Source organism: Pipistrellus hanaki, assembly GCF_964339955.1.
Source record: "Pipistrellus hanaki genome assembly, chromosome: 2".
In the NCBI taxonomy this organism is placed as follows: domain Eukaryota; kingdom Metazoa; phylum Chordata; class Mammalia; order Chiroptera; family Vespertilionidae; genus Pipistrellus; species Pipistrellus hanaki.
Window position 1 is genome coordinate 93,591,179 of NC_140504.1, and position 24,117 is coordinate 93,615,295.

Here is a 24,117-nt window from a genome sequence, read left to right on the forward strand (position 1 = left end):
TTGTATAGTTGGTTTGGGGGATTGTTATTGTTTGTGATTTTTTTATAATCTGCTTAATTCTAAATTTAAAATAAAAAAATTGATTCCTGCAAGAAAGAAAACTGAAAAGTTTATATCAAGCACCTGGCTAGATTTCGAGGTGTATGACACATGCACCCTCTTCTGGTCCATATGATTTACATCAGCTTGTCTGGGTGCCACAGTGCCCATATAGGCCCCACCAACTGCATTTTGAATTGCAGCTGAGCCCAATTAAGGTGACCTATCTGTGGAATAATAAACCTCTAAAGATCTACTGGGAGACATCAGTACAAAGATTTTTTTTTTGAATGTACACATCCAATTTTTGCAAAAGAAAAGGTTTAAAAGGATCGTACTTAATATTGCAATTACATAGCAACAGCACTAACAGAGCTGACATCATTAAAGCTGGAGGTCAACATGTATGAGAGGCAGCTGTCATCTCAGGACCAAGGTGCAACCTTAACTCCAATTCAACGTGAAAAATGTCAGGTGGTTTTCTCTGAGTGTACTGTTCATAGAAAGACCAAATTTAACCCCCAGAAAGGTAAACGATAAGGAACTTGCTCTCTTTTTAAAAGAATGCTGCACAGCCTTGGCTGCCCTGCAGGTTACCTGGAACATGTGGAATGCCAGCTTCGCGTTGTACTCCCACTGCTTCAGGGTTTGCTCCACATCTGGGGGGACAGGGACAGGGCCATCACCCATGCTGGAAGCCATGTGGTAGAAGTCGGAAATCTTGGCCAGCTGCTCTTGAAGATACCTGGTAGATATTTGTGTCCACTCTGCATTTTAAGAAATGGTATAAGAAATAACTTTTCACCCCTTTCTGAAAATCTTAAGGATGTACTTATGAAACAAACAACTGTGACATGGCTAGAAGTGGCTTTTGCACATGCAAGGGCTTCAGGAAGGCACACCCACCCAAGCCTGTAAATAATGCCCATTAGTGCTGTGGCGCCCTCCACAGCAGCAGGGATCCAGCCAGCTCTATCCTGTGCCTCTGCGACCCCTCATCAAGAAGAAGACATCTGCACTCAAATTAGATGCATCAGGGGCTCTTCCATGTTAAACAGCAGTTAGCACAACCAAAACACCAAAGGCACAAACAGGAAACAGAACTTCAGAGGTGAGTCCTTTGAGAAATTTCAAGTCTCCACCAAAAGAATACAAAATCCCCAAGTGTATGTTTTTCAGGGTCCGAGGCAAGTGTCAAACATGCTTAGTTAAGATCTGCTCTGTGAGAAGGCAGCATTCGCGTGGGCCAAAGACACAGAGCAGTGGCCCCTCAGACAACTGTGTGGACCTGCAATTACTGCACTCTCCTCAGACTGCAATCAGCAAGAGTGGTGAACAACAAAGGTAGGAAACAGCAAAGGAAATAGAAAACGTCAGCATAAAAAAAAAAATCACTGAAATTATTCAAAAATGTCTACCACAGGGGCACAAATTAAATCAGTATGTTGCCTCTGCAATCACAGGGGATGCGATGACAACCTGAGCCCATTCTGTGTGTAAAAATGTAATGATTACATGCTCACAGTCAAATTTCTCCAAAGATTAGCCAAATGGCATCTCAGAAGAAACCATCCTACTGAAACATTTTCACTCAACGCTGTTTTCCCATTACTTTGGCAATAGGTTCTCCCACCTTCTTTTAAAGGAAGCTCTTTTGACTATTTGACAAGAGTAGATACTAAACGTCTTGTTAGTCATTGAGAGTTTTGTTTTTCCTTTTTGAATACCATGAAACTTACTTGATAATAGTACCCAGAGATAACTACTATTAAGTTGTGGTCTAAGCCACTTATTCTAATTGTGTCTAATTTAAAACTGAAATTCAAATGCAGGTGCTAACCTCCAATAATAAGCAAACACAAAAGCATGAAGAGATACTCCCACTGCTTCAGGGTTTGCTCCACATCTGGGGGCACAGGGACAGGGCCATCACTCATGCTGGAAGCCATACTAGGTCAATACTTGCCACCGATAATAGATGACATCATTAAAATGAATCCACTGGAGCCCTAGCTGGTTTGGCTCAGTAGATAGATCATTAGCCTGTGGAATGAAAGGTTTGATTCCGATCAAGAGCACATGCCAGGTTGCAGGCTCAATCTCCAGTGGCAGCCAATCAATGATTCTCTCTCATCATTGATGTTTCTATCTCTCTCTCCTCTCTCTCTTTTCTTCTCTAAAATCAATAAAAATCTAGTTTTTAAAAAATGAATCCACTGGAATTAAAAACAAAGAGTGAATTACCAATGTTGTCATCCTCTAGTGCCCCTGATACAGACTAACAGTCTCATGCCACTCACTTGTTCAACAAAATAAAATGCCAACCATCCAATGGATGGGTGGAGCTTAGCTATAATAAACAAAAACAAACACTACAAGGACCAAAATCCCAGCTTTTGTGTGCCATGCCTTACTATTTAGCTCATTCTTAGTATGTATGATATTATTCTCAATATCCCCACAGAACACTTAACCCTCAAGAGCTAAAAATAACACACACATTCACATACCCAACTTTAAAGTTTTTGTTGTTGTGTTTAGTATAGAAGAAATACATGGTCGCTACAGAAAAAAATGACAACAAAAAGGATCTGTAATCCCATTAAAACCAAAATGTGGGGTTTTAGTCCAAGTTTGTTGTCTCCCAAAATTGAAGAATGATGTAGCAGACAAAAATGAGTAATGGAACCAAAGTTTACTGGAGCATCTAAGAGAATTAAAGTCTCTTAATCCATGTCCATAGTCCCACATAGCCATACGCAGTGTGGGCTTAGGGGTGTGCTCCCCTGCCACAGGAACTTCGGGAACCCATTGTGTGCCAGAGAGAGGAGAGAGGGCAAGAGGAAGCACGATTTTTAATCTAGGGGATGAGTAGAAGCCTTGCTAGTTCTTGATTGGTCTTTCCAAGGAATTCTGCCTTAGTGACATCCTTGGGATTGGTTTATTTGTCTCATGGCCTTGTGATTGGTTATTTCTAAGCTACCTGTCTTATCAACGTTCATGTATCTTAAACCTCTCTTTTCTCATGTGTGCCCTTCTTTCCCTGCCCAATTGGGTTGCTTAGTAACTCCGCCTAGTTGGGTACCCCATTTCTATTTCTTCCTCCCCTCATGGTCTCCGTCCCTGACTGACTAGCTTCCTTCTGTCTCCTCAACATCACTCATAATCATTAAAGATTCTAACATGTAACCTTTGGTCTTTATGTGTGCTTGAACATTTATATAAACACATGTGTGTCTAATAAAGGCTTTGCTGAATATATCGCTCCACAATCTCCTTTTGGGATTCACATGGAATTTAAATGCAGGCCTCTTAATTGTGTGCTTGTATTGTAGTCCACTAACAGTAAATGATCATGGCAAGCAGACAGATTCAGAGGTCTGTACATAAGATAGTTTAGAGTGGACTAGCATAAAAAATTAGACTGCCCACAAAATTTTCATTAGAAATTGAAAACAGAAAACAGCAGCCTTGAGCGGAAAACCACCACAAGGGGGCTTTGACCCAATGCCAGTGCCTTCAGCCCCACTGCTGCATTCTGACCAAGCCCAGTTCCAGGTAGTGAAAGAAAATAGGAGTAGGAAAGATCACAGGGAAGATGGGGGCAGAGTGGGATTCAAAGTAAAAAGCTAGAAAGTGACCAAAAGGACTATTCTGAAAATGGAGCAGTCCTACATTCTAGCAACTTGGGGAGTGCAGCCACACCTGTAGCTCCTGGAAGTGCAGTAGAACCCAAGGTCCATGAGCCAGATTGTTAGTTTATGAGCATGAGCATTACCGAGGGCTCAGGACTGAATGCAGTGCCTGGTCCTTTCAATGGTGCCCTCCCTAACATCCAAGCATCCTACAGCCAGCCACTGCATCTCTCTGTTGGTGCCTAACCCCCAAGCAGAAGGGATTCTAGAAGCCATACAGTTTACCTACCACCTTGCAGACCCAGGCTCTGCAGGCATCCCCAGGGTCACACAGCTGGCCCAGCACACAAACAGTCATGAGTTGCCCACTCTGGTCCTCAAAAGCTAGTGCACAAATTGGTCACCAGAGGGCACTCCAACACAGAGACTTCCACCTAGTAAATCCAGTGGAGTCTAAAAACCAGCATTTATAACCAGCAGCCCAATGACTGACCCAGGCAGTGACAAACTATGATTAAAAGCCACTGAATGATTTAGGCAAAGGAATTGGATATGCAAATTAAGACTCTAAGGAAGTCTTAAAAGGAGGCTGCCAAGTGCAGTGGGGAGATGACTAAGGAGGGTTAAAAGAGAAGCAGGTAGAACAGTACCAACCTGATATTGGAAGAGAAGGGAAGACAAGAGGGCTAGGGTGGCTATCGAAGCTCTCGCTGCCATCAACTGAGATGTGGAAGAGACAGCAAGTGGAGCCGGAGGTTGAAAGAACTGAATTTACGTTGTTTTCATTAACTTTTTGTTTTAAATAAGCTTTTATCTTGACATAATAATAGTTCACATGCAATTGTAAGAAATAATGGAGAGAGATCCCACATGCCTTTTGGCTATCCTTCCCAAAGTTAACATTTTGTAAAACAACAGTGCGATATCACAAGCAGGAGAGACACTGATAAGCCCTCAAGCTTACTCAGGCTTTCTAGTTCTGAGTTCCATTTTGAACATCTGAACTTGATATTCATCAGAAAATATATCCAGGGGCAGGTGGATCCACAGCTTTGACACTCAGAAGGTCAGGGGGAAGGCACAGATGTGGGGACTGCTTCTTGATTGTAATGACATGTCCCCCAGAACACAATCCAGGAGCAGGCAGGTCTATTCTGCAGAATACGAATGTGGGCTGTGTGCTCACAGGGCACCCAGGGCTCTTCCAGCCTTCAGTGTCGGTTACCGACCTGGTGGTGGTGAGGAGCACAGGTTCTGGGAGCAGGCAGCCTGACTCCTGTCCTGCTCCATCACTTCAGCTTTGGGGTCATGGGCAACTCATTCTGCCCTGGGTGCCTCATTACTTGTCTATAAAACAGGGCTGATACGTGTACTTAGTCTAGAGCAGTGGTTGGCAAACTCATTAGTCAGCAGAGCCAAATATCAACAGTACAACGACTGAAATTTCTCTTGAGAGCTGAAAACCAACTTCTGCACATGGGCCACAAAGTTTCAATCGCACTATATGTGCACGCAGGCACATGGTATTTTGTGGAAGAGCCACACTCAAGGGGCCAAAGAGCTGCATGTTGCTCTCGAGCCGCTGTTTGCCGACCACTGGTCTAGAGGGTTACTTTGAGAATTATGTGATAAATAACATGTTAGAACTGCAATGCTACCCAGGAGGAAGCAAACTTAGGGCCAGGCAGACAGTCCACCAGTAGGAAGTAGGTGCAAGTGGGATCTCACTTCAAGCAGAGAAAGACAGGTAAGAACTGCTGGTAAGCGTGTCTAGGTGGGAGTGAGTGAACAGGTGCTAAGGGAGTCTACCAACAGTGTCTCTCTGAAGTTCAAGGGAAGGTGAAAGGCAAGCCTGGAGAGAGAGAGGTGAAGAGCTAACACAGAACACTCTGCCCAAGGAGTGAATAATATAGTTGAGGGAGGAGTGACAAAAATATCTCTAAAAAGATGAGGGCCATTATTAGGCTAGTAAAAGCCAAGCAACCGGTACAACGGAATGACTCAAATGGCCAGAACAACCAGTCGCTATGACATGCACTGTGGTGGCCAACTGTCACCCTCCAATTGCTCGCAACCCCTCCCCACTTGCCTGCCCAGCCACAGATTGGCCCCCTCCACCCCAAACAGGTGTGGAGCCGGCCAGCCAATCTCCCAAGATTCCTCCTCCCCACCACCATCCTGGCCCCAATTGCCACCCCCCATCAAGGGCATGGGACCAGCTGGCCAACCTCTTACATCCCCTCCCCGCAACCGGCCCTACCCCCAATAGACCCCCCTCCCATTGGAGGCAGGGCCAGCAGCCAACCTCCCGCTGGCCCGGCCCAATCAGCCCCCATTGGGGTGGAATGACTGGGCCCCACCCATGCAGGAATTCATGCACCGGGACTCTAGAATATAGATAATTGCACACTTGTGTGACTGATAGTTCATGCTTGAGGATTGCAAAGTTAAAAGAGACAAGTGGCCAAATGAGGAAACAAATGGCAAGGGCCCAGGCAGAGAATGGAGAGGAGCTGACACGGAGGACTGAGAGGGGACTTGTGTCCCAGCAGCAAGGAAACTCCTGTGGTATCTGATACCTCAGAAGAGCATTTGACTCTTAGTTTTCCCTCCTTCTGTCAGATCTCCAATTCCTATTTTTTTGGTGTTTTTTTTTTTTTTACTGCAGACAATGCTTAACTGTTGCTTTTAGGGATTTTTCTAATTGTCCTTTTTCGCTATCTACCCCATACATGCATCTGAAGCAAGACTCGTGGAAGCCACAGGATCCAATTTTAGGCCCTAGAACAAGAATTTCTTATTCTGCATGTCAATCATACAACCAGCTTCTTGGCAAAAGAATAGCTTCAGGGCTTCTTCCAAACAGGTGGCTCATACTAAACCTCAGCCAATAGGGGCATGACATAGCTGTTCGCAATTAATGCCTTACTATCAAGTGGGGAGTTTCTCAGATATTCTCGGCTTCTATAGAAACCTGAGTGAGCCCTGGCCATGGTGAGATGTTCCTAGCAAGAATAACAGGGACATTATTTTAACAAATATTAAACTGGTACATTTAATTAACCCCTTAGGACAAGTCCCCACAGCCTTCCACATCTGAGATCAAGCCACGGGTTGTATTGCCCCAGGAGAGGAAAGCTATAGCAAGACAACAAAATCGTCTTTGGTAAGAGGCAAATTTGATGAGACAACAGCTTGGCTTCCCTGGCTGAAAAACACGCCTCTGTGCCCTCCAAGACACTGGGCATAAAGGCAAGGCCCCCTGAGGGTCTGGGTGGGGGGTGGGGAAATGGAGCAGCTCCAAGGAAAGACTGACTGCCACTCCATGGAAGGCATCAAACCTACCTGAATGATTACCTGATATTTCATTTCCTCAATCCTCTTCTAGCTCTTGCTACAGAGGATGTGGGGGAAAGCCCCAGTCATTTGTGAAGCAAAAATAAATTACATTTTCTTTTTATACTTTGCATTGGAATTTCATTCCATAATCGATGTGGTCAGAGTAGTTTCTGCGCTAAAGCAGACTGTTTACTGCTTACATCCTAAATGCAGGTGCTGGGAAGTTCATACTTTGGAACAAGCTTTAGAGGGGAAGTCTTTCACCAGGACATAAGATCGAGTGCTACCACAGACATTACATTGCCAGATGACCACGCACAGTAACTCTAGTCCAAAAAGCTCCACACACACCAATGCTTCCACACTGCGTAGCCCCATGGCCCCTCCTTCCTCTTCTGGAAACCAAAGGGTGAGGCATGATATATCCATTTAATTGAATCTGTTCACATTAGCTGTGCTACTCTCACAAAGGGATCCCAACTTGATATTTGTCAGAAAATGTGTCCTGGAGCAGGTGGATCCTCAGCTCTGACACTCAGAAGGAGATCAGGGGGAGGGCACAGATGTGGGGACTGTTTCCTGGTTGTGACATGTCCTCCAGACACAATCCAGGAGCAGGCAGGTCTATTCTGCAGAACAGGCTATGCACTGACCCTTAACCAATGCATTTTCTATTCTACCAATACAAGCTGAGTGTTCCCTGACTCAAATATCAGGAAGACAAAATGGGCTTTTAGAGCTGCTTTGGTCCAAGAACTTTGTTTGGAAGATTATACACAATTTGTCAGAAAATGACTCTAAAACTGAAAGGATGTCTTTTTTGATTTTTTTTTTTTTTAAACTTACTATTCATTATGGAATTAACACTCCAGTGCAAATTGCAAAAAGATACAACTCCTGTTAAGTCATGAAAAGTTAGTAGCCAATAGCCCTTTAAAAGAACATGTACCAATTCTACAACATGTACCAATTCTCTCAAACATAAAAGCAAACTAAGATACACACAAAACATCTCAGTAGATACACAGACGCCTGTAACAACTGCTTCCGAAGTGTGTGATGAGGGGTCCGGGGGGCGCTGGAGGAGCAATTAGGAGGTAGCTCAGATACCTGGATGCTTGGTATTTTCTATCACAGAGATATGTTAGCTAATTAAAAATCAGTCACACAAGATGCTGTCTTCTTTAAAAAATTCTCATGTTTAGGCAGTAAGCCAGGGATGGAGAATCTTTTTTTCTGCCAAGGGCCATTTGAAGATTTATAACATCATTTAAGGGCCACACAAAACTATCAACTTAAAAATTAGCCTGCTATTTTTGATCAATTAACTCACCCCTAATGCCCTGGCAGAGCCAGACTAAATGATTTTGCGGGCCTTATACAGCCTAGATCAGATGTCCCACACCCCTGCTAAGCCACAGACCTGCAAGATGGATTACAAATAAAAACTCATTGAGCACCAAGCTTTTGAAGCACCTTTCATGCCTCACCCAACAACACTACCCCTCCCAAGCCCTCAGGCACCCTGCTTTCATTTGAGCGGGCTGGAAATTCTATAAAGCAAACAGGACCCAGTAACAAGTTGAGGACAGAATTCCCAGTCTTCCTACTTTCTGGGAATCCCCCTCGCCCCCCTTATTTGTAAACTGAAGGTAATCAGCTGCCTCAGAGGGAGTCCAGGAGGACTGCTCCAAATGGCAAAGTAGGTATTTTTTGTAGCATAATATATTTCCAGTGTAGACATGCATGCATGTACTAACAGCCATGAAGAGTAAAAATTTCAATACTGACAATTAAATTTGGATTCTGATTACCATTTTATCATAGAAGATGATTAATTAATCCAAGCAGGAGTTAACATTAAAACTGAGGAGAAAATGTTGAGTGGCAATAGGTTCTTAACAGAAAATGCCAGGTTCTTAACAGAAAATGCCAGACAACATAATTCACCCAAATCAACAAGAAGAGAAGAAATGATAATAGTATAAACAGTACACATAACAGAACTAACTATAAACCTAACTCATTTGCTCTCAGCCTGCAAGGGAAGAAGATAATTAACTAATTTAAGATCAATAAATATTTTTTAAGATGCAAAAAGAAAACAAATAAGAATGTCCCAAATCTTAACTTTAAGGCTACATTTCTATAAGACCCAGCTTGTATTTTTCTCCTTTGGAAACATTCCCTAACTTTTCCAGCCTCTCTATCTGTTCCCCACTATTCAGTGGGCACAGTTTTCAGTTTTGCAACATGAAAAAATTCTAGATCTACCGCCCAACAATGTGTGCATGCAGGTCACACCACTGACCTGGACACTTAAACAGTTAGGATGACAAACTTTATGTTTTTTAGCACAATATTTTAGTCTCTATAGATAAGAAAGTTTTACATATTCAATTAATTGAACTAGACACATGGAAAAAATATGTCTTCCAATTTTTACAAAGAATACTTACTTCATTTTTGTTAAGGTCCTAAGAAGCAAGTACTCGACTTAGTGAAAAATAGGTGCTAAAATTGTACTGCATTCCCTGAACTTCCTTCAAATCTTTTTCATAGCACACATTTTTATAGCACGGTATCTTCCAGAAAAGGCAGCAACAAAATAATACTAACTGGGGGCAGAGACTAGTATTTAGTTAATTTTCATTTATATCAAAGTTAGACTTGCAGTCTTGGAGTCCACAGTTCTACATGCCTTGTGAAAACAGCAGCCCACCGGCATAAAGCTCTCATTTCCCACTCTCCAAAGGCGATTCTCCTTAACTCTCCACTCTGTGTCTTTTGTTTACCTCTTCATCTCTAAATACCATGCTTACAGGCCTACTTCTTGGTTCTAAGCATTATCTACTGCCTTCCTGTATGGAAGGTGATGGAATACTCAGCTTCCTTTCCCCTCCCACCGAGTCATTACTTACATATTCCTGTCTTCCTGTCCTATCTTCACAACAAAAGACTGTAGCAGATTTTAATTCTGAAGCAAGTATGTTTATAACAATCATGTAATTGTTTATATAATAGAAATGAGATAAACATAAAATTGGAGAAATTAATAAAATTAGGAATACAAACTCCCATATGCATGCACACACATGCAGTCCTGTGTGCCTCCACCATCCATGGATAGGGCTCAGATGCCATGGCATCCTAACAGCTGTGATATCTTCAGCATTCAGATCTTGCTTTCTAAACACTAGGAAGAAGCAGGGTTCCTTAAAGAAATGGTTGGTGGAGGATATGAGGCAAAAAAAAATGTACAAGATGAGCCTGGGCCATCTTTCTGTGCCAATAAATAGCAATCCTCATGAAATAACAGTTTCAGGCATGGTTCAATGGATGCTCAAACTTTTAGGTGAAGGACTATGGATTAATAGGATGGAGGCAGCGGCAACACTTTTACCTTGTATAGGAGAATGGTTCTTACAGATAACCAAGCTTTCTCATCAATGAAAACCTACTCTTCAATCCCAAGTAAAGGGATTTACTTAGATCACTCTTATACAAGCACTCTGTCCAATCTCCGAGGTTATTTTCATAGCAAGCAAGGCAGATCTCTCTTTCATGACAAGTGAGATATAGGGGCACTGAAAATGTGGAAGTTTGGAACTAGAAGCTGGTGCCGGAATCAGAAAAGTTAATATGCAATATCTGCAGGAACTCAAACTGAAAATAAGCTGGTGGGCTCAGATAAGAAACCAGACTGTCAATTATGTGTTTAGTGGGGTGTATTTTTACAGTCCAAATAGCTCAGTGAACATGTCACAAATTAATTACCCAATGTGCAAGAAAGGTAGCTTTTCTTCTTTTCATGGGTTGGGGAGGAGGGAAATAAGGACAATGGTTCCAAGAGTACAGTCAACCAAGAAAAGTCTGTCATCCACCTCCAACCCCAGCCCAACAAATGCTCAGGGCAATTTAATCATGAAGCACTTTAAGCTTCTTCTAGTCTATCTCTTCCCCCAAAAGAGACCTCGTGCCCATGATACCTCTTGTCAGTTTTCCCTACATTAAACAACCAGCAATTCCTAGCCAGAATTAGAGCTGCTCATCTTGCAAACAATGCCATCTTTCTCTTTGGTTTCTATGGCCCCTGGATTCTGCTATTCTCTGCCTGCTCCCATGGCACCCATGAGATCAAGAGCTCTGGCCCTCCAGTGCTCCCCAAAGCCCCCGGCCCTACATCCTGTTCCCTATTGGCACCTGTCTCCCATGCAATGTTTCCTGCCTCCAGGGGCCCCGATCCACAACATGTACCCAGCGACCAGGTCACAGCAGGGAGGAAAGAGCAAACGCCCTCTAGTGAGTCTACCTTCAACTGTGCCAGCAAAGATCTCACTTTGGAGGCTCGAATCTCTTATACACAAGATGGAATAATGAAACCTTCACTGAAAGATTCCTATACTGATTAAAGATAATGTCTACAGCCGAAACCGGTTTGGGTTCAGTAGATAGAGTGACGGCTTATGGACTAAAAGGTCCCGGGCTCGACTCCGGTCAAGGGCATGTACCTTGGTTACGGGCACACCCCCAGTAGGGGGTGTGCAAGAGGCAGCTGATTGATGATTCTCATCGATGTTTCTAACTCTCTATCCCTCTCTCTTCCTCTCTGTAAAAAATTAATAAAATATATTAAAAAAAAAAAAAAAGATAATGTCTACAAAGTTCCCAGCATGATGCACAAAATAATTATGAATGCTGGCTAGTAATGACAGTACTCCCAGTGCCAGTTCTACATACTCTTACTAGTCCACATTTACTGGCCATTTACAGTGTGCCAGGCACACTTCTAAACTCTTTGAAATGAGTATTGACTCATTTCATCCTGAAAAGGTGCTGCAAAACATCCATTTTACAAGCAAGAAACTGAGGGAGTATTATAACAACTGTAATAAGAGGCCCTTCATCACTCCCCAACATCCAGCCAACAGAACTGGCATATCCACTCTAGCAAACAGCCTTTCACCGCTGCCCACTGGTAACCAATGCCTAAGCCAAAAATTATAAAATCCAGGCAGTTCCACTTCTAGTCAAACTATCTGATGACACTATTTCTCTTCTGCCAGAAATGTGTCTCCTAATATACCACCCGACTCTGCCTCCTAGGATATACTGTACCTCCATTCAAACTACTCAAATGTCACTGCCTCTGTGGGTCCCCTGGACTTCCATTTGTTTCACTATGAGTGGTAGGGCATATATCCAAGCAATCCAGACACTAGAGAAGGAAGGAAGACTAACAACTACATTCTCCCTCTGTCCCCGGACCAGCAGAGTCGGAACGGGCTTCAGGGACTAGATAAACTCTTGTGGGGAGGGAAGGATTCCAGGCAGCTCCACACCTCAACATCTTCCTCTGTGAAGTGAGATAAAGTATCTCTCTCTCTCTCTCAGAGAACCTGAATGATAAATCAGGAAATGAGCAGACTATACACAGAACCCATCAGACGTCACTAATGGAACAGGAAACGTGGCGTCACAGCACACTGCAGTAATCCTGGGAGAGTTGGTGAGGGGCAACTCTTCCCACACTGGCAGACATGAAAGCAGCCCTGGGTCCAACAGCAAGGGGATGAAGGGTCCCAAGACCAAAACGTTCCCTCAAGTAACTGAGACCACTTCTGCAGTGCTATCAGGAGCTGACTCAACCTGGAGCTGAAGGGAGCAATCTGCTGACCTCATTAGAGAATTCTATGCCCATCCGGAAATACTATAGAGATGACAAGTGCAAATACCAGAGTTTTTAGTTGTCTCAGCCATAATAAGAGCCTCAAGGGGAAAGTCCTACAAATAAATGTACAGAGCTCTTTGTTATTTACTATAAAGACATATGTCCTGATCTGTTTATACTTTATGTAATTCTGTGTACGTTTTGCTTTTTTATTTGTAACTATTAGCTAGACCAGTGGTTGGCAAACCGCGGCTCGCGAGCCACATGCGGCTCTTTGGCCCCTTGAGTATGGCTTGACGTTAGAACCACTTCTTTAAAATGGACTCGCCCAGGCTGAAAACCAACTTCTGCGCATGGGCCACAAGTTTCAACTGCACTGTATGTGCGCGCCCGCATGTGGTATTTTGTGGAAGAGCCACACTCAAGGGGCCAAAGAGCCGCATATGGCTCGTGAGCCACGGTTTGCCAACCATTGAGCTAGACCATTTTAAGTGCTTTTCTCTATTGAGCTCAAAACCTAAGCATCAATTAAAAGCTAAACATCATTCAACTCGAAAAATATCTGAAACTATGTATTATGACTCGTGTGCTTTCCTTTGAGTCTGCAACACTCACCTATGTGACAGCATTTTCTAAACATCATGTCTACCCATTACCTCTTCTGTATTTTATTTTTTAGGTCTCATAAGGACAAACAATTACCTCTTCCTCCAAGCTTCCATAATTCACCTCTATTGTAGAATTGCTGCCCTGAAACTAGAATATATCCAAGTCAAATATTCCTTTACCCTCCTTGAAATTACATATAAAACCTCACCTGTAAGCCCATGGCCCCCCTCCTCTCACTTTTGGGTCCACACTACTGGGTGTGTCTGTGCTGGCTGCGAGCTCCCAGGGCAGCACCCATTTAGTCTACATTTTAGGTCTGTACCTCTCGGAATGGTAGTGAGGAGTCCGGGTGGCTATGTTTACAGTATTTACACACCAGGGCCCACACCTTTGTTTCTGTGAATCCACCTTACTTCAGGGAAACTCTCTTTAATAAAATAACACAGCAGTGTCATTTTATAGCACTATTCTAACACTAAACGTAAGTTTTAAAAATAAAACATAGGTTTCTATTACAGAGGAATGAAGGCCATGTCTATTAAAACAAAACAAAAACTTTACAAAGAACAATCATCAAGACAAAGCAGTCATAAAACCAGCCCCAGAAAAGGGTATCACCTGATAGTGAATCTCACCCCAAATGTGCTGAATGATTCTATTCTCTATCAAAGCGAGAACACAGAACCTATTACTGCAAGTTAATCTTCTGAAATGTGTGTGACTTAATCCAATCCAATACAATACATAGATATGTGTGCACTTGCTGGCGGTATGGCCTGCGGTGAGTGTGAAACCTCTCACTCTATGGCTCTGCCTCCACAGCCAAAAGCTTTCACATGTGCTGTATAATCTGCTTCTCGAAGTTGAAGAAGGTGCTGAAGATGAAGCAGGAATTAAGAGGTTACCAGGTGTAGCAGGCTGACATTAAACCAATTTGAGATGTTTGAAAACATGTGCTCTTTCCATATAGGATAGCTATGTTACACTAGTGGCCCAGTGCACCTTTTGTTTTGGATGTATGTTTTCATGCTTTTACAACCACTTCACAGCCCACCTCGCTGGCTCAGGCCCTGCCTGGCATGTGAGGGTGTGTGCCTTCTGCCCCTGCCCTTCAGAGCTTCACAGCTTGGCCTCCCTTATCCAATCATAAGCATGTTTTCATTTCATAAAAAATTGTTTGAATACTTAATTTTGAAATGGACATCTTGATGTACGATTCCCTGTGCACATTTCTAGTGTAGTATCAAACCTGTTAGGAAGCTCACTTCAGCATCACATCAAGGAGTCACTATCTGGCCACTAAAGAGTGGAGACTCTCACTAGAAATGCCCTCCCTTCAGCTCATTCAGTAAACTACTGTCATGAGCCAGTATGTGTGCTGTGTGTGTGTTGTGTGCGTGCAGGGGGGATGACAAGCGCAAAACTTTTAAAGAAAATTTCAGACAGTGAAGCGTGCTAAGAATAAAGTAGGAACACTTGAGACTGTAACTGGGAGGAAGGGGGGAGAGAGAGGAAATGCTATTTAGCCAGGTGTCCAGAGAAATCCTGCTGAGGAAATGACATTTGAGCCAAAGCCTCAGTAAAGAGGAGGAGGGATACAAATACCCTAAAGAGAAACCCAAGTACCTGGAGGAGGAAATGCAGAAGCCCTGAGAAAGCATGGAGCACGCAGGAGTGAGGACAGAAGGACGGCCATCTGGCCGGGACAGCCTGGGAAGTGAGGTGAAATCACAGATGGCCTCGATGCTACGGCAAAGAATATGGGTGTTCGTCCTAATTGCAGTAAGAAATTATTATAAAGTTTTATAAAGAGGGTGGTGAAGTGTTCAGATGCAGGACATATTTGAAGTAATATCTCTAGAACCTGCTGCAGAAATCAAGATCCTGGGACCGAGTGAACAATGACCAGCTTCTCCACCCACACCATGAATGACTTGTGGACACACCATGAACTTTCTCAATACTCACCTTACAGGACTGTGTACAGAGAGTGCAAGCAGCAACTGCTTGGAGAATCAGTAATGAAACATGCAACATAGCATACCCTCTCACTTACCCAAATTGGGATCAGGAGCCTGGCGTTTCTTAATTTTAGCTTCAGAAACAACAGAATAATAGGCACAAATCATCTTGATAAGCCACATTGCTCGAACCATTGGCACTGAATATTTAGCTAAATATGCAAAAACATCTTCTTTTTTACTAAGGATGGGAACCTAAAAAAGAAATAACATACAGTATTTATAATAATCACATATTATGTTCACCATTAGCAAAAGAAAGAGACTATACATTCCTTCTGGTTACAAGAAAATATATCCTTCTTTAAAAAGTATATCCTGCCGAAACCGGTTTGGCTCTGTGGATAGAGCGTCATCGGCCTGTGGACTGAAGGGTCCCAGGTTCGATTCTGGTCAAGGGCATGTACCCTGGTTTCGGGCACATCCCTAGTGGGGGGGGGGGGGGGTGGTGGCGCGGGTGCAAGAGGCAGTTGACGTTTCTAACTCTCTATCCCTCTCTCCTCCTCTCTGTAAAAAAAAAATCAACAAAATATATTTTTAAATTTAAAAAAAAGTATATCCTTAATGGATTTTAATCAAATCTATGTTTAGCACATTGGCAACACAATTTTATCAGCTGTGTTTTTTTCCTTATAAAAACAAATTACCTGCAAATTGTCAGATGCTGAAAGCTACTCGTTGTATCAACAAAATAGAAAAATAACAATCATTTCATGACAGTCCTCTGAGTTTATCCCAAAATTGGAACAGACAGGTCAAGTGAAAAACTGTCTCCACTCTACATTTCTTCCCAGAACACTTTTTTTGTATAAAATTTTTCAAGTGTATCATTTCAGAAGAATGAACAATCTCCACAAAGCTTTTAAAAGTGCCTTTAGCCCAAAATTTAAAATAGAGGCTAAAATAATGGAACAGTGAATTTGCCTAATAAACACTGAGCTAGAAATAGCTAGGTAATTAATTCACTGATGGAAAGTAGGCACTTGGGGCAGTTAATTATTTCCTCCAGACCACAAAGGTACTATTTAGCAAATTAGTATCCCTATGTACCACCATATGATTTGAAGGAGTTAAACCTCTCTTAGAATTCCTCATAAATATCCTAGGACTTCCTTGCTTATCTATACACATTTCTGAAATTAGAGTAGGCGTGGACAAAGGTTTACCGGCTGTGACTCAGCAGGACCAAAGCAGTCAAGGGAGAGGCAGGCAGCTCCCCCACCCCCTTCCCACAGGAGGGATGAGGGCCTCTCTGTTCCATTCCAGGCGCCAGCCTATTTGGCTTAACCCATTCCTGCCAGGCTCTTCATTTATGAATGAGATAATATCAAACAGGTCCATCTCACTGAGTGATTAGAAGGGTAAAGCAAAAGAATTTCATGTATCAAAATTATAACAATTTTGGTTTTGTTGCCAATTCCGAAGATTTCTCCATGCCAGCCAAAACGTTTCCAAGCCATGAATATGACCTCTCCTAAGAAGATCCTAAACACCACACCGTGGACATCGAGCCCCAATCTCTCTGACCCACACTCTTATTTAATTTTGTGCTGGAAATCAAGGCTTCAAACAGGCTAACTGGTTCATATAGCATAGCATTTTTCTCTTAGTTAACCAAATCCTCATTTAGTCAGTGGATTTTTATATCATACACTAGAGGCCCAGGACACAAAATTTGTGCACAAGCGGGGAAAAGGGGAGGTCTCCTCAGCCCAGTCTGCACCCTCTCCAATCCGGGACCCTTCAGGTCAATCGGACATTCCTCTCATAACCCAGAACCACTGGCTCCTAAGTGCTCAGATGACTGCCTGCCTGATCGCTCCTGACTGCACCCCTCCATGCCAGCCTGATCACCCTAAATGTTCCAGCTGCTGACTTGGTCGTTCCTAGCTATCCCCCTGCTGGCCCTGTCACCCTCTAACTGCCCCCTCACCAGCCTGGTCACCCATCACTGCCCCCGTCTGCTGGTCTGATAGCCCCTAACTGCCCCCCTTCCAGCCTGGTCACCCCTAATTGCTCCCCCTGCCAAGCTGCTCACCCCCAACTACTCCCACTGCCGGCCTGGTTGCCCCACGCAGCCTGCTGTTCAGTTGTTTGGTCATCCCTTACTAATGCTCCTGCAGGCCTGGTCTCCCCATGCAGCCTGTGTTCAGTTGTCCATCTGGTTGTTTCAGTCATGAAGGCCCCTGGCCTTTTATACATTAGGATATGCTATAAATGTGACTATCCATACATTTGGTAAAAAGTGTGATCCCAGATATAAAAGATAAGTATTTTTTATAAAACAAAGCAATGTCATCTGACTTAACCTGAAATCACCTGGCTCTTACCAAAGAAACATCAAAAGACTCCACCACTGAAAGAAAGCTTACTGCACTGAGAGGCAGTGTGTCCACATAATGGCTCCTATGGCCATTTAACAGACTTGTGATCATGTGCAATTCTGCCTTAGGTGCCGACTTGACAACATACCCCCTACGAGGCAACTACACTTCCAAAGCTGACTGAAAGGAGCTGAAGATTACAGGCCACAGCTGTAAGGCTTCCTTGCTGCAGACCACAGCAATACATTTTAACAAAATAATGTCTTGAGCCCTGGCCAGTGTGCTCAGTGATACAGCATTGTCCTGCACACCAGAGGGTCTTGGCTTCATTTCCCAGTCAAGAGCAAGTATCTTGGTTGCAGGTGTGTTCTCCAACCTGGGTCAGGATGTGTATGGGAAGCAACCAATCAAAGAGACACACCGATGTTTTTTTCTCTCTCTCTTTCTCCCCCTACCCTCCCTTCCACTCTCTCTAAAAATCAATAGAAAAAATATCTTTAAGTGAGCATTAATTTAAGAAAAAAAATCTCTTGAAAATGTAGCTAACAAGGAACATCGTTCAGGGAGCATAAGGCTCATATTTGTTATCATTTATTCAGTTCAAGACCTGCTGAAACCGGTTTGGCTCAGTGGATAGTGTCGGCCTGCGGACTGAAAGGACCTGGGTTCAATTCCGGTCAAGGGCATGTACAATGCGGGCACATCCCCAGTGGGGGTTGTGCAAGAGGCAGCTGGTCGATGTATCTCTCTCATCAACATTTCTAACTCTCTATCCCTCTCACTTCCTCTGTGTAAAATCAATAAAATATATATTTAAAAAAAAATTTTTTTTTTAAAGACCTGAGGGACTGCTTCTCACTCAGAACACAGTTTGGTGGTCAGGCTGCCTCTTAATCAAACATACCAAAAATTATAATACCATAACCTAAAAAAGTAGGCAAATGCAAGAAGTAGAGTTAGCATCTCTAAATAAATGATAGCATCTTTTATAGATGCTTGAAGTATTTCTTTTGAATAGCAATTGACAGAAGGAAACAAAAAATTTTTGAACAAGTGAAATGTTTAGATAAAATAGTAAACAAAACAGAGCCACAGTTCTTATTCCTCCTATGGCAGAGCCCTAAGAAATGGTTGACTCAAATAAAGGGATTTAGGATGTAGAATATATGTGAAGAAAGTTAATTAAGAAAAAGACACACATTGATGGATTTGTCAGTTCACAGTACCCCGAGTGAACTTCCTTACAGTGATGGATTCTATTTTGAACAAAGAAACTGTCTGACTTGAACTTGTAGTTGAACCTAGGCAATCCCCTGTAGCTGTTTGGTGTCTGAATCAAGGCAGAACTGCATGTGAGTGCCAAAAGAAAATGAAGACACCTAGCATGTGATGGTTTTCCAACCAGGCATTACCTTTCCCCTTGGATGCATGCTACCATCAGCATCAGTGGCGCATGCAGGAGGAAACCAATCAATGTGTCTTTCTCATATCCATGTTTCTCTCTGTCTCTCCCCCTCCTTTCCACTCTCTCTAAAAATCAATGGAAAAATATTCTCAGGTGAGGATTTAAAAAAAAAAAAAAAAAAAAAAAAAAGTCATCTTTAACCTTGCAAATAATTAACATCAGGACTTACCTGAGGAGCAACTGACTTGATCAGAGGCAGCTCCTAATAAAGACAGAACAATGGCTACTACACTGCCCCCTACTCCATCTTCCATCTTAAAGATGAGATCACTGCATCCCAAAAGCAAGGGCATCAATTCTTCACAGTACTCCTTCCAGGAAACATCCACAGTATACATTCCAAAACCTTTTAAAAAGGAAAACCTTGCCCTAACCGGTTTGGCTCAGTGGATAGAACGTCAGCCTGCGGACTCAAGGGTCTCAAGTTGGATTCCAGTCAAGGACATGTACCTTGGTTGCGGGGAACATCCCCAGTGGGGGGTGTGCAGGAGACAGCTGATGGATATTTCTCTCTCATGGATGTTTCTAACTCTATCCCTCACCCTTCCTCTCTATAAAATATCAATAAAATATATTTTTTAAATAAAAAGAAAAAATTATGCAAAAAGAAAAACCTAGAAAGAAAGATGTCAATCTGGCCACATAGAAGTTGTAGGTACTATCTGACATGGAGGGCTTGGACTATTGTTAGAAAGCCAATAACTATCGACTATGGAAGGATATCCTTTGAGTTGTCTGGCCTCCAGATACCATGCATAGGCCACAGTGAGCCCCAGTGGTACATATGTTATAGAAGAGTAAGAAGCTAGGAAAATTCCAAGACAACCAGAAAAGAGAAACTGAGACAGAGTTAAACAGCAGTTTGTGGCCACCTAATTAAATCCTATCTTCCCTAAACCAAGGACACTTAAAGAGTATGGTTTGCACTTTTCCCAGCCAGAGGGTAAATCGCTTAAATCACCCTACTCTGGGAGACAGATAACAGAAATCCAATTAGTGCAGTTTGCCAGCCACACCCAAGGACAAAGAAAATATACTATCTCATTTTGGCACATCAGCATAAGGGTGACGAAGTCTATTGATCCTCTCAAAGACACCCCCCCCCTTTTTTTTTAATGTCCAGCCTTAAAAACCCCTGAAAATGAAGGTCCCAGCGCCCTCTCTCTCCAGGGAGCATGCCAGTGTCACTCCCTTCCCCCTCTGCACTTCCCCCCTGCCTCCTCTTACTCCCCCTATGTATCCCGAGGTCCGAAAGGTTGGTGACGGCTGCTCTAAGGGACACCCTGAGACTTGTAACCAGGGAGCAATGAGCAATGGCAACTAGTCCTGTGCTAACCCCCTGAACCTGTCTCCAAGGCCCCCTTTTCTCTGACTTCCCAGTGAGTCAATGCAGCCCCAGCCTAGGCTTTCCTGCTACTGCTTCTAAGCCCTCCCTTGTTTCACTGTCCTATGTGTGTTTTTGCTGTGGTCAATAAATTCTTGCTAGAGATACAAGATGGCTGCCGACAGGACAGCAGGCTGCAAGATAGTGTGTGAGTGAGAGAATAAAAGGAGAGGGCATAGATGTGTGAGGAATGTCTATTTGTGAGTGAGGGACAGCTATATTCCAAGGAATGGTTGAGGACTGCCAGAAGGGGGTCCCCTGGCCGGGCAGCCTCCACTGTTGCTGAAATCTCTCCCGGAGCAGCTGGCTCAGCCACAGAGACCACGCCATCTTGAAGGGGAGAGTGGCAGTGATCTGAAACCCTGCCTTACCTTCAACCGGGAAGACCTCAGATACAGCCCCGGAGCCTACAACCACAACCCCCAGGGACCAGCTGCCTCAGCTGTAAACCCAGGAACACCAAGACTTTAGCCTCTCTGACCACAGGCACCTAGAAAGTCTGTCCAGGAGGAGACAAAACAGCGCGAATATGAGGATGAGCCCTACACCTTCTCACAGAACAGATAGAAGAATACCTGAACTGATTACATCTACCCAGAATTTGCAAATTAAACACAGCTGGTGAGGCAATCCATGGACGGAAATGTCAGATGTCGCCTAGAGAAAGGTGAGATCTGGGATTCAGGCTGGAGGGAGAAACACACACGAAACACACGCATCACAGGTAGTGGAAAATAAGAGTCTAAGAGGAAGACTGCACCCCACAAAATCCACAGCTGTTGGGGTCAGTGTAGCCCTCAAATGTGGAAGAAGATCCATAAGGCTGCTGGCAGAAGGGGACTATAGAAATTAACCCACAGCAGGGCTGGGCCCAGAAAGGCAGCCTGAAGTTCTACCAGTATACCCGCTGAAGCGTGCCAGGGGAAAAGACGCAAGTTTGCATGCGTCTTGTGGTTTTTTGTTTGTTTATTTGTTTTTTCCTTCTTTTTATTTTTAAATATTTGCTTTTGATTGCTAAACCCAGTACATAGGTTATCCCAATTAAAAAACATTCATCAAGACTGCAGGGAAAAGCTGTTTTTCTGGAACCTGGGGATCAGAGTGGGGAGAGACAAGCAGAAAACTAGCTCTAGGTCAGTCTATCCCTCCAACCCAGTATTGAGTGCTGGAGGAAAAGCAATCTAAACACTGGGTTAAGGAAAGGATTTTTAGCACTGGATATCAACACAGAAATACTGCCACCTAAGGGTTGTATCAGAAATTGACTCTTGTGTAAATACAACTAAAGGCAGGCTGAGAAACAAAGAGATCCTGACTGCTTGAAAACAAGGTTGTGACTTATGACACAGAGGAGCGATAGCACTTAGGGAACATGTCAATACTGTGCTGTCTACTTGACAGGAAACAGACCTGCCAAGCAGAACAGTAGAAGTGAACGACCTTCACTACTTCACATTTTTATTTTTTATCTTTTACTTGAGAAACTAAATACTTTTCCTCACTTGATTTTACCTTTTATATTTTTATTTTTAATTATTATTATTAATACTATTTTAACTTTTTAAAAGTTTTATTTTATTTTTTATTTTATCTTATTTTGGGACCAGTGTTCTACATTCTATTTTTATTTTTACTTTAGCATTATTTTACTCTATCCTAATGTTCCTTTATGCCAACACTCTCTTCCTCATTTTCCCCTTTTGTCCTGTTTCTCTTATCCTATTCCTGTTTTGGTTTTTCTCTATCATTTCACTTTACTCCCTGTTAAAAATTGATCTTACTCATACATCTAATTTCTGCTCACATGCTCCAAATCCATACTCACTTCTCTCTTCTCTTTCTTCACTATCCAGTTTTTCTTTTTCTTCCCCTTCCCCCTTTTTTTCTATCTGTCTTGGTGTTGTCTGTTTGAATGTTGATTAGTTTGGTTTTTATTACTTGTTTTTGTTGTAGCTGTTTGTTTGTTTGTTTGTTTGTTTATTCTGTTTTTCCTCTTCTCCCTGGTTCTCTACTTTTACTAATAGCTTAACTAATTCCAATCACAAACTCCGACTATCTATCTCTATTCTCCTTTTCCAAGAGTAAACAAATACATAGATAGATAGATTAAAGAAAGGGAAAATTTTAGAGAGAGAGAGAGAGAGAGAGAGAGAGAGAGAGAGAGAGAGAGAGAGAGGCGCCAGATTATTATGATCTCTGAACACATAAAAATCAGGCCACTCAGTGTGTGTGTGTGTGTGTGTGTGTGTGTGTGTGTGTGTGTATACTAGTAAAAGGGTAATATGCTAATTGGTTGGAAGCCCTCACAGTAACCACCAAACAGCAGGCTGCATAGGTGTGACAAGGCAGGCAGGGGGAATTAGTGAGGGTGAAATCAGGAGCTTCACAGACAAAAAAGGACAAAGGGAGTTTATTACCACCAAACCAGCAATGAAAGAAATGCTAAAGGTTCTGTTGTACAAAGAAGAAATAGGAAAAGAAGAAGGAACACAGGCATAAAGAATAAAAATGGCAACAAACAAGTACCTATCAATAATAACTTTAAATGTAAATAGATTAAATGCCCCAATCAAAAGACATAGGGTAGCTGAGTGGATAAGAAAACATGACCCATATATCTTCTATCTACAGGAAACCCACCTAAGAACAAAGGAGTCACACAGACTGATGGTAAGGGATGGAAAAAGGTTTTTCAGGTGAATGGAAATTGGAGGGGGGAAGAAAAAAAAAGGCTGGGGTAGCAATACTTATATATGACAAATTATATCTCAAAGTGAAGGTCTTAATAAGAGATAAAGAAACCACTTCATAATACTAAGGGGATCAATTCAACAAGAAGATATAACTCTGGTAAACATATATGCACCCAATACAGGAGCACCCAAATACATAAAAAAAATTTCTGGATGACATCAAGGAAGAGATTGACAGCAATATAGTCATAATAGGATACCCCATAGTAGTAGAGTACCCATAGTACCGCACAAACACTGGACAAATCCTTTAAACGTCAATCCTAAATGACTCACTACATCAGATGGAATTAATTGACATGTCAATTATATTCAGAACATTTCACCACAAAGCCACAAAATATACATTCTTCTCAAGTGCACATGGGTCATTTTCAAAGATAAACCACATAGTGGGATACAGGCAAAGTCTCTTCAAATTTAAGAAGATAGAAATATATCAAGCATCTTCTCACATCACAATGGCATAAAAGTAGAAATCAACTAACATAAAAGCAATCAAAAAAATCAAACACCTGGAGCCTAAATAGCATCCTATTAAACAATAATTGGGTTACCAAAGACATCAAAGAAGAAACAAAAAGCATCATGGCAACAAATGATAAACACACAACAATCCAAAATCTTTAAGACACAGTGAGAGCAGTCTTGAGAGGGAAGTTCATAGCTCTATAGGCCTATCTCACAAAATAAACAATGGTAATAAATTATCCAACCATACAATTCAAAGAGGTAGAAAGAGAGCAATAAGAAAAGGCCAATGTAAGCAGAAGGAAGGAAATCATAAAGATCAGAGCAGAAGTAAACAACACAGAGACAAAAAATAAACAAACAAACAAAAAAACACAACAATACAAAAGTTCAACAAAAACAAGAG

General features: G+C 42.6%; 1 protein-coding gene across 10 annotated transcripts in view; it reads right to left on the reverse strand.

Moving 5' to 3' along the window:
• The window catches only part of MED12L (mediator complex subunit 12L), a 355,232-nt gene that overhangs the window by 274,937 nt on the left and 56,178 nt on the right, over nt 1-24,117 (reverse strand). For all 10 annotated transcript variants that reach the window (XM_084875885.1, XM_084875893.1, XM_084875891.1 and 7 more), the window contains exons 5-6: nt 15,350-15,509; nt 637-806 (exon numbers count right to left, since the gene is read on the reverse strand). In XM_084875885.1, coding sequence (XP_084732011.1) covers nt 637-806; nt 15,350-15,509 — 330 coding nt within the window. The remainder of the gene's footprint in view (nt 1-636; nt 807-15,349; nt 15,510-24,117) is intronic.